This window comes from Cyprinodon variegatus, unplaced genomic scaffold, assembly GCF_000732505.1.
Source record: "Cyprinodon variegatus isolate N-32 unplaced genomic scaffold, C_variegatus-1.0 Scaffold128, whole genome shotgun sequence".
NCBI classification, from domain to species: Eukaryota; Metazoa; Chordata; class Actinopteri; order Cyprinodontiformes; family Cyprinodontidae; genus Cyprinodon; species Cyprinodon variegatus.
Window position 1 is genome coordinate 1,302,481 of NW_015150581.1, and position 11,601 is coordinate 1,314,081.

An 11,601-nucleotide genomic window follows, 5' to 3' on the forward strand; every position below is an offset into this window, starting at 1 on the left:
CTCATGTTCAGGCTTTAATTTGGTCCCTAATAATCAGGCTACTTATCCTGTAAATGTCAAAAAAGTAGTTATTTCAACCCAATCAGAGTTTGGCTGCTAAAACTTAACATTTAGTTTAAAGAACCAAAGTCTGCCTCCTTTAGCTGTACTGTGGGTGATAAAATGGTTCCTTATTCACTAACGAGATGTGTGATTAAAAGCAAGAGTTAATACCTCAATAAGCCACAGAAAAATATCTCCCTCCCACTTCTGAGCTCTTAGGCATTATGATCTCACGTATTTCCTTTTTTTGAGGAGTAACTAAGAGAAACTGGTGTCTGGGTAAAGACAAGTTTATTATGCAGAGATTTTGCATTTTGTAAGATAAACATTTGACAGATTATGTTCAGACACTCTGATCTTCTTAAAACTAGATATTTAATTAAGTTCAGATCAGTTTCATTCTGTTGGTCCATTAAATTCTATTGATTTTATATACAGGAGTAAGCAGTAATTTTTGTGATTTTATAAAGTTTTTGTCAGATGCTAATGTCTGTGATACTTTCGTAAAAAGAAAGAAAACAAAATAAAAATAAAAATTTCCCTCAATAAATAACCTCATTATGTTGTTTTTTTTGTTGTTGTTGTTTGTTTTCCAGTATGGTATTAAGTTTCCCCGGTAAACAAACAATTTTTTTTTATTTTATGCACATTTGTGTTAATCTATACTCTCTTTCTTTTTGCTCAATCATCCAACTAGTGCAAACTTGATTAATCTCTGTTGTAAAGCTGTCTTTCAGTTTTTGTTTTTTTGTTCATAGTGCTGTTTTGCCCCACAAAGAAAAATAAATATCTTCAATTCAAATAGCAGTTTTCAAATGTCCTATTTATTTAAGAAATAATGACACTTTCAATGGGTATACATTTAAACCAGCGAGTATATTGTTAATGTGTTCCAGTTAAACGTTTACAATTAAAAGGGAGAGAAAAAAACTTAGATAATAGTTAACTTGTTCAGTCTTCCTTAAAACAAAAGGAAATACAAGATTAAATAATTTGTATAATAAATTTATGCACCAGGTGGAAAAGTCTGGATGTTTCCTTTGAGATGCAGTAGCTTAAAACATCTGTAAACAGTAAATTATTCGAGGTGTTGCAAATTTCCATATATCTATGAAATACTCTCTTATTCAGTCTCAATTTCAATAAATGTGTACGGCTTTTTGTACAGCATTGATTGAATTTGCTTAAATATTTGTGATTCAATATAAATCTATTTTTATAGTCCATATATCTCTTATCCTTACAGCTTTAACTGAAGCTGTTGTGTTCACAGCCTGTCACCCTTTTTCTTACCAGAAGAACTAATTAAGAGACAATTTTCAGTTAATTTTCGAATGACCAAAACAAAAAAACATTATATAAAGAGGAAACTAATGGGAAACAACAGCGGAAGTGTTTCTTATACAAGATAACAGTAAAACATTGCAGAATTTACCAGCATTAACATTTTAACATTTTGTTTATAACGAGGATCATGTCACTTAAAAAAGTAGTAATATGAGGTTCCAAAAAACATCCAGCTACATCCTGTCTGTACAATACAGCATACAGTAGAGCAGAAAGCGTGCATGACATGTCTACATGTAAATAGATAAAGCAGTAAGCATTGCAGTGCATCATGGGGTTATACTGTGATATGATAAAGAAGCTTTTATAGTAACGCATTAAACTTGTTTATGGCTACAAGAGGATCTCCATAAACTCTGCCACCAAAACTATCCCTCATCGTTCAGCTCCTCAGATTAGCTGCCTGGAGGAAGAATACCTACAGAAAATATGTTTAGCCACCATCAGATGGCAGTACTGACATTTTAAAACAAACCACATTGTCATTGGTCAACTAAATATGATTTCACAAATATCTTTTTATGAACTCAGAGGCTGTCACTTGAAATGTTTCTAGTAAGATAAAAACAACTTCTTGTAAATACAGTTTCATTCTGATCGCTGTTAACTTAAAAGTGATGCCTCCTGGACTTCAGGGACTGCCTCCTCTTCCTCTTCCGGTGGCACTGCTCCCGCCTCTCTGGCCACAGGAAGCTGCCGTCGGCAGCCCTGCAGGTCTCATCGTACTCATCGCTGTCAGAGTCGGCCTCAGCCAAAGGGAAATCTCTATCTGGGAAAACCTCTTTCAGCTTCGACGTGAAGAACGCCTCCAGGCTGCGGCCTGCCTGGGCCACCTCAGAGTCCGGCTGTAGTTGGGAGTTAAAAAAAAAAGAATTTGCTTATAATTTATATGAAACTCAGGTTAAACTGAAATAGAATTAAACGTGATTAAGATTGTTAAACTCACATAATTAAACTTTGCACAGTTGCGGAACATGAGATAAACATCAGCTACGAACTGGTCCGGGGAGCTGTAATGTCTTGGACTGCTGTTATTAAGTTTGGCTTTGATCACAGACAGATCCATTGGCCTTTTGATGATCTGGTAGTAATGACGTGCCTAGAAGACAAAACAGAGGCATTCAGGACCTTCTACAATATTCCCTTATCCACCGGTCTGTGAAAACCCCCCAAAAAATGAACCAGTTTAAATCTCCCAGGGTATTTCCTTCTCTATTTGCATAGCACTCCGATGTATTCTGTTAGAACTCTGCTTCAGGCTATTTAAAACATACTTGCGAAAAATGTAATGCAAATCAGCCATCCTAAAATTTAGCACAGGAAGTGGGGAGTTGCTAGGGGACCCGCCAACAATTTGGTGGCTGCAAGCAGCACAATTTGCAGAACTGCAAGCAAAGGACTGCATTTCTTTCATACCGTTACAGAGGATAACAAAAAAAATAACTAACCCAGGTTATACTAAGTCACCATCTAAAGTAAATGTTTTTGTTGAAGCTAATTTTATTGATACACAACAGATACCTGCAGCAGGAGGCTGGTAAAATCACCCCAACCTGTTTAGTTTATGTCAGATCCGTCTACGGTAGCACAAGCAGTTACTGAATTTAGGGGGTAATTATTTTTTAACACACACAGTGATATGTTAGCTTCGTAGTTTTTTCCTTAATAAACTGAATCCATTATTTGAAAAAAAGAAGTTTTATAAATCAACTCAGATCATGACTTGTACAGAAACTTTTGTCCATAAAATACATCTGTTGGATTTGATGAAAATATGTTAAAGACATGAGTTGGGCCCTAAAGATGTATCTACAATGCTTGGATAAAACAATGCGGATATGAAAGAAGCTTTGTGTAAAATAAAAAAAAAATCAATGAGAGAAACAAATGAGCTCCAAAAACAGCAACGATCAAAGGGTGTTTGTGTGTCTACAGCCTTGATATAACCTCCTAAGAGCATATCTGTGTGTCTACAGCTAAAGCATGATAAAAGAAAAGTAATATGTCCTTCACTGTAACTAGATTGTGGGAAAAAAACAATCACTTACTAGTGGACTGACAGGTTCGTGGAAAGGAGCACTCAAGATGTTGCTGAGAATGAGAAGAGCTAGTCGCTCACATTTCTACAGTCAAAAAAAAAAACAGGAAACATTTTGGAAATAAGAAAAGTCCTTAAAGAAGCCAGAAACAATGAGTTATTGAGCTGAATCCTGCAGCTAAGATAAAAACCATACCCTCTGATCACAAGGAGACAGTCTGTGTGAGGTGCTCGCTCCAGATGACCTCTCATTCTCACAGTCGTATTCAACTTCAGGATGTGAAACATCTCTGCAAACGCTGCACAGCCAGTCGCCACTGAACAGGATAAAACACAGGTTAAGTTCAGTCTTACCTGAGGAGGACTTTAGAGATGTTGGGTGTATAATTAAAAAGCTTACATTGGAAAGCTTAGCAGCGGAGGGACGTGGCATGATAAGTGGAAGACTTTGGGACAGCGATCACAGCACAGCAGCTCCCCCCCTATCAGACAGACAGCACAGAAGTCCTCGCTCTCCATCTGATCCACGTCCTGCTCCTCCTGAACATCGTCAGTGTCCCTCTGAGCGGGGGGGTTTGCGATTAGAAGCTGCCTCGGGCCCAGACCCATCTGCTGTTCCTCCTCCTGGTCAGAACGGAGCGGCTGGGGGTCGTCAGTCGTAGGTTCAGGTTCAGACTCCAAGTCCAGATCAGATTCCACAGAGCCCTGAGAATCTGGAGGCTGTCCAGAAATAGCATCCGAGTCTGTTTCTACCTGAAAGTTTGGATCGTATTCAGGCTGGGTGTCAGACTCTGTCTCTGCATCCCCTGATTCTGGATCAGCACCCAACCCCTGACCTTCGTCTGACCCTGCATCCATATCTGGCTCTGCCTCATACTCCAGGCTCGGGTCTGAATCCTGCCTCATCTCACGTGAGCCTGAGGATTCCCTTCTAGCTACAAGCTCAAACTCAGCCTCAGAGGAAGATGCTGCATTCGGATCAGAGTCAACCGATCCGTCAGAGTTCAGGGGTGGCTCTGGATCATTTGAATAACAGATGACGTCCTCCAAAACTGACCTGGGATCTGAGTCAGAGTCCAGATCAAGGGCTAAATAACTTTCTGGTACAAACTTGGAGTTAGTAGGAAGCTGTGTGGATGTTGTTTGGGAGCCGAGTCGCCTGTTGTCGTGGCTGAACTCACAGGAGTCAGAGTAAGTGGCAGACGGGCTGCGAGCAGGTTGCACCTTTAGTGAAAGAGTCTTCCTTCTGGTGTCAGACCCCTCGGCTGTTTCCTGTGGTGATAAAAGAAGTGCTATATTACATTTCTCAGAGAAGGTTAGGAGACATTAACATTTCACCAACACAGATAGGAGCATGTATTAATCTGCCAATAGTACGTGTTCGAATGTGTTTAGTTTGTACCACATATGAATGATTGTGCTGAAAGAAGAAATAATTTATTTGTATAGGGACAGGTGTTAAGCATTTTCTAATCCATTTGCTCAAACATTTATATAAAGTTAATAAACTCTGAAGTTTGTAGCTATGTCTTCAGTGAGGGTGTCTTTGACTTTAGCAAACGTTGAACCTTTCCACATGGGATTCTGTAATCAAAATGAATCTCTCTGACACTCATCCAGTACCAATGAATTTTCATGTTTCTGTCAGAATGGGATTGGTACTAAATGATTTGTTTGTTTTAGAACATCTGGTCTAAAATTTAAGTTCCAGTCAAATAAATGTTACGACAGAAAACACAAAAAAGTGCACAAGTTACTGAACCAGTAGCTTTAAGTGAAACCTCCAGTTCACTCGTCATGTCAGCCCATGTAATCTTCTAATTTGCGAAAACTGCAAAACGTTTTTAAGGATCATCATATCCAGATTTTGGGGACAGGATTTCATCCGATTAGTTTGGTGTCCAAGATTTTTACCGCAGCTGTTGGTTGGTGAGGGAGTAGCTTGTTTTCAGGTATAAACAAAGCAATTGAAATGCAATTAAAAGCACACCTGGAGACCCAATGGCGTAAATATCGGTAAGCAGAGACTGCAGTTGCTTAGGGGCTCCCGACCTTTTAGGGGCCCCATCACTGACACCTGGTAGGCCACCTACGCAGTTGTGGACTAGGACGTCTCTCTGCCAAAGGCGTTACAACACAATAATACTAAATGGGCACAATAAAAAAAAGTGGCAACATTATCAGGGTGGGCCCCACATGAAGTACAACACCCCTTTCGCCCCATTGGATTACCCATAATTCCAAGCCATAGTGTAAAAATAAAATACTCAAATACATTGTTCTTGTAAGATCTTTATTGCAGTTTGAAACATATTATATGAGTGTATTTTTTACCAACTGTCTAATAAATTATGCACAGTTATTAACATAGTAATTAAAAGTACCACTGTCTTATTTGCTATTGGTGTCGTGTTTAAACAGCTCACCATCATGTTGAAATCTGCCATGTGTTGCGGTATAAATAAGGTCCGGTCAGACAGACTAGCATCAGGTGGGTAAAATAGCAATTTTTCGCACCATTACTAAAAATGGGGCCTACCAGGAGTCAGTGACGGGGCCCCTAAGAGGTCGGGGGCCTCTTGGCAAGTGCAGTTTCTGCTTACCGATAGTTACGCCATTGCTCTTTGCAGATGTAATGGTGCGAAAAATTCCTATTAAACCCACTTGATACTAAGTTGACTGACCGGACCTTATTTATACCCCAACACATGCCAGATCTGTTGTACTTCGTATGGGGCCCACCCAGATAATGTTGCTTACGGGCCTATTGTTGTGTCGTTACGCCATTGTGGAGACTTGTTGGATTTTAAATAAGAATCTAAGCCAACAAGATAGTTCACTTCTGTGTTGGGATTCAAATCATCAGAGTCAATCCAATATAGACTTAAGACTCAACTTAATTTATCTCTTGGGATTACTCCTACAGAAAAATTCTAGTTCCAGTAGCTTATATAGAGTACGAAGGGCAATCTTAATGCAAGATGCCATTAAAGATAAAAATACAACAGACAATATAAAAATTGCCCCCTAGAGAAGAACCAATAGAGTTGTCCTAACTTTCCACATGTGGCGACGGCCTCCAAATACAGTACAATATTTTTTTAAAAGTCATGAAAATTGATACCTGTATAATTCTTTTTCCTATCCACTTTGTTGGGATTTTGAAAATAAATATTTTTAAAACCCTCTGTATTGCATTTAATAAGTAAGATGTACCTGTTGCCATGGGCTCTGCTGAGAAGGTACTTCACTCTTCTCCGTCTCGCTGGTGGGCAAAGGGTCGCTCTGTCTTCGTCCATGTGGGGGGAGCTGCGACACAAGTATTTTGAGACGCTCCAAGCAAACCACTGGAACCTTAGACCTCGAGTCCTTCAGAGACTCTCCATTACTTCACAGGGAAACAGAGGTTGGACAATGATGGACAAAACTCTATTATCATGAGACTGGATACCAGACAAGGATTTTTACTGAAGATTTTACACACCTGCTGATGCTACTTCTTGGTAATCTGTGCTTCTCCTTGGCTCCATAATGAATCTCTTCATAAACAAAAGCAGTTGGGTGATCTGAATAGAGAAAAGATAAACATGCAGTAGGCTGTTTTACAAATAAGCTCATTTTTGAAAATGCAATAAAAGTAATCGATGTAAAAATACAATTCAACACCTGGTTCAGTCTTATATGGCAGGGAAGGAGACAGTCCTTTGGATGGGGTTGGGTCAGTTTCATTGACGATACAGAGTCCTCCATCTGAAGCTCTCCTTTGTTTTAGATCCATGATATCATACTGAAAAAAGACAAAGAGGTTCTTACAAGGTTATCTGATAGAAAATCTGCTTTTCATTTTGATTTTCTTTGGAAGTGTTATGGTTCTCCCCTTTTGAACTTTGAGTTTTGAGTTATCTAAGTAATTCTATTTTGTTGATCTTTGTTTTGTATCCTTTTTGTGTTATGTTTAAGCAGTCTTGAGTTACTCTCTGTTGCACCCTTGGCTCTGGCTCCTTTGCCATAGCCCTCTTCTATCCACACCTGCTCTATATCAGCTGATTACCCCAGTCTTTGTTCTGTCTCCCATATATACTCTCCCTATTTCAAATATTTAGTGCTGATTCCTTGTCGTTGCTTGACTCCTCATGTGTGATTTCCCCTAGTTTTAGGTTTCTGGTATTTTGTGCTTGAATTTTGTTTCTCTTGCCCTTTTTATTTCATTAAACCTGCAAGAACTCATCTCTGCCTCCGTCATCTCTGCATTTAGGTCCTAATCCAACTCCCACCCCCATGTTGACAGAACATATCAATGGATCTTAAGTCATCTGGATTATTATTTTAAACATTTCTTTAAAAAAAAACAAAAGGCAATATTGTATACACTGCAAAAATGATCTACAACTCAACACTTCTTAAATTAAGTGTATTAATTTCAGCAGGTTAATAAGATGATTTGCCAATCAAATGAGTGTTTTTACTCTTAAAATAAGAGTAAATAAGACTCTAAATAAGACAATGCAATGTTTCTTTTTTTTTCTAATTTTACAGCAGCTTTAAAGGCTTGCTTCATTTAGAGGCTCATAATTAGAAAGTTTAAATGAAGCCTATATTATGCTGAAAATAGAAACATTCAAAATCAAACTACCAGACATGTGACCTTGAGGTCCTACTTTTGCACCTGTTTGTAAACATTTACACATATCCTGTTTTCTCATAACATTAATCAAAGGCCATGGTCTTAACATGCCTACTTTTTAAACCATGTTTTTGCAACAACACTAAAATAAAAATGAAGTGTGAGCAGTTTGTCAACCACAAGAAAAGTGGATTTCAGTATATCTTGGAGGCTTTCAGTCATCTGTTTCTACTTGACAAACCATTCTAAATTCTAAGAAATAAAATGTTGTTTTTCCTTTACCAATTAGAAGGATTATATGTTTGATCTGGAGTGAAATTAGACTAAATCATTGGTAAATCTGGTCATGTCCTACCTGTAAAGACAGAAAAGATGGGAAATCCCATCCAACACTTCTACTTTAACTAAAATATGTGTAACAAAGATAAGTCTCTGTAACAGATGTCTGAAAAACTTGATAGTAGCATTAACAGCTGCACAAACATCTTTCCTGCAGCTACTTCTTTAAGGGTATAGCAATTTTTGCAAATTTTTGAAAAGACACGCCCTCTCCACATAAAAAAAATGCCCATGCACAACCCGTATCCACACTAGCAATGCCTATTAAAAGCATGCAAGAGCATGCACCAGATCATTTCTCCTTGTGCATGCTCTTTTTAAAGGTTGCTGTTTGCATCGCCCATACAAGCTTACTTTCCAATAGAACATTTACAAAATTTCAACTATGTCAGACTTGTTATCATTAAGTGAAAATGGGGACGAGCACATAGGACGACCTTACGTTAAAATATCATCACTAGAATGATTGACAATTAAGAGGACCACTTATTTAGATGATCCACCCAGAAAAAGAACATCCTCCACTATACCTTTAAGAAGGGTTAAAAGCAGAAATGATCTGTGTCCAACAATGGTGGATTTCCACACACGCACTTAAAATGTCATTTTCTCCATTGTAAGTCAATCATAGATTGCATCATGAAAACTAAAGTTTCTCCTTCTGATCAATGTTGTACTTTTTAGATAACTGTATAAATTAATTTGTAACTAATTCAAATAAAATATAAACAGGAGGCATTTAGAAATCAGTACCTCTGTGGTGTTTCTGTGTTCTTATTAATAATCCCCTCATCTTTCACAGTTGCTTTAAGTCACTAAGCTCTGGAACCTGTATAACCACAGAATTAGTCATCTATCCTCTGAGACTGAATTAGCCTTAAACAGGAAGATAAGCTGGCTCTCCATGCACCACAGTTGTGCATTGACTGGGACTGCATATAAGGTCATTTATGTGTTTTTATTTTCCTTATACAATGATAAAGTCTCATTCAGTTGCAGAGCATGCATATATGTGTAATATAACTGAAAACAATGCTTGTATTCAGTAAGTGAGTTTTGCATTTTAAGAAACTGTATAGGATGAGCTCCTCTCTGCAAAGCTAAAGCAGAAACTGAGTGATCTTAAAGAAGGGGTCACCTTCTTTGCAGGCCCTGCTTCCTGAGCATTTGTGCATCCTGCCGCATGCCTTTCAGTGTAGGGGCTGGAGGGTGGGGCTGCCAGCTCTGTTGGGATACTCCGGGAGCGCCTCTTCCTGGTGGTGCACACCGAACTGGGGTTAAGCCTGCAGCTCTGCACATCAGAAGCATGTTCGTGGGCTCTGGCAGACAACTCCAGGGACGTGGACCTCTGTTGCAAACAGTAAGAGAATGGAATTTAAAGTTCAATCAGATGCAGAGGTGCACATGTTCAAGCCATTAGCAGCTGAAAGGGAAAGGAGTGGGATGTGCGTTTGGTAGAAATAGATAAAACACAGTTGGAAACCTATTTGAAAATAAACTATTCAGTCTTTACACGCACACCTGCATAAATTAGTGTTATTATACAGGCAATGAAAGGTTTTGCTACCACACCAATTATCAAATGCAAATTTAGCAGCAGGTTTAGTGCTGTTCTTTGATTAAACCAGACCTGCAGAGCACTTGTCACCATTCTGTCTTACATTGCAGTTTAACTAATGCACAGATTTGTTTTAAAACCCTCAGCCCTGTCTCAGATAATGTGAGGAGGAAAGCTGGCAAATGGTTTAGCACATTTTTTAATTCTATTTTTTTAAGTACACAATCATACTTATTCAGGTTAGACTTAAACTGAGCACATGCTTCCAGATATCATGTGATTAAAATACTTACCTGATCTACACCCCGCTGGGGAAAAGATGCAGGATTCAGAGTGGAGGAAAAAAAGACACTAATTCTTCTCTTTGGAAGCTGGGGAGCAGCTTCTTGGAGCAAACCACAGCTAAAATCAAACTGGCAGCGCCTGCTATTCCCACAGTGACTCATTACTGATAGGTTAAGTACATAAATGACTGAGCCCAAGTGGTTTTATATCATTTTCAGACGCAGTGAATCGAAAACGTAAAAGTAACATGTTTGTGCTCATAATCTTCTATTAGAGAGAGAGGTGATTATGTGGCTGCTAGCACCTCTGGTGTAAAGTGTGAGCATGATGACAATGAGTGCACTCCTGCAATTTTAGGATGCATTGTTTTAATTGTGAGTGCAGCTATTTTTTTTACCACCTCTTCTTCATAAGAATCAAGAGCAATTTCATGCTGGACCATCTGTTAATGGGCAAACAGAATGTAGAAGTTAGTTCTCTGGCTTTGAAATAAAGTGTAAATTTCGATCATAAATCGTTACTGAACTGAAAGCAGACTCACTTTTAATCATTCTCTGGCTTTCAATTTGACAGCGACGCTGTCTTTAATGTTTTTTGTTGCTGTTTGGGTGGCTGCATAGTCTCTGAGCAACTGCACTTTTAGGGGAAATGGACTTGACCGAACAGTGGTGGTTTTTGAGAGTTTCATATAAACACCTTTTTGTGGTATACCATATTGTGCACTGAGACTAAGCACAAACAGTTTTTTTTAGCTGGTAATGCCCAGCCAAAACCACGTGTGAAGTAAAAGATGTGCACAAACACACAGACACATCAAGGCAAAAACTTTAGTATCTTAAACTAAAAACCAAAAAAAAGAACATATATCTACAATTTTGCTTATTAATGTTATTTTGTAATGTCATTCCAAACCTGAATTAGGTCAATTTTATAAAAGATGTGGTGAATCTAAGCTAAACTGAAATGTCATCAATGGTGCCAAAAAGAATGCTGTACTGGATCAACTTATAAAGAAATCTATTTCTGTAGCATTTTGTATTTAATCATTACATTTCTCACATTAAGAACCTGATCTTCAAAGATTCCAAATTAATGGCTCTAAATTGCATGTGCAATATTTTTTGTTTTGAATGTGCAACAAGTGGGCATGTTGCAGGTCATCTACCAAGATTGCAGCACAAATGGTAAATCATGCAAAGCAGTTTGGTTCTGCCCATTGAAACGAGTACAGAGTGGCGGCAAAAAAGATTCAGTTGTGGTTAGAGGTAATGATGATACTTAGCTAAAACATCCTAATGGTACAGCTAAATAATAATTATAGTGCATCTGAAATAGGTGCATGTAGAAAAAAGTAGCTGTATATATATA

General features: G+C 38.3%; 1 protein-coding gene across 1 annotated transcript in view; it reads right to left on the bottom strand.

The window, feature by feature from the left end:
* Window positions 1–853: 853 nt before the first annotated feature.
* LOC107085563 (tripartite motif-containing protein 66-like) overlaps window positions 854–11,601 on the bottom strand; it is a 24,708-nt gene continuing 13,960 nt past the window's right edge. Inside the window, exons 10-18 of the mRNA XM_015375953.1 lie at window positions 9,529–9,738; window positions 7,094–7,214; window positions 6,912–6,993; window positions 6,644–6,815; window positions 3,828–4,699; window positions 3,624–3,744; window positions 3,438–3,512; window positions 2,336–2,488; window positions 854–2,234 (exon numbers count right to left, since the gene is read on the bottom strand). Of these exons, the coding sequence (XP_015231439.1) occupies window positions 1,998–2,234; window positions 2,336–2,488; window positions 3,438–3,512; window positions 3,624–3,744; window positions 3,828–4,699; window positions 6,644–6,815; window positions 6,912–6,993; window positions 7,094–7,214; window positions 9,529–9,738 (2,043 nt within the window). The 3' untranslated portion in view covers window positions 854–1,997. The remainder of the gene's footprint in view (window positions 2,235–2,335; window positions 2,489–3,437; window positions 3,513–3,623; window positions 3,745–3,827; window positions 4,700–6,643; window positions 6,816–6,911; window positions 6,994–7,093; window positions 7,215–9,528; window positions 9,739–11,601) is intronic.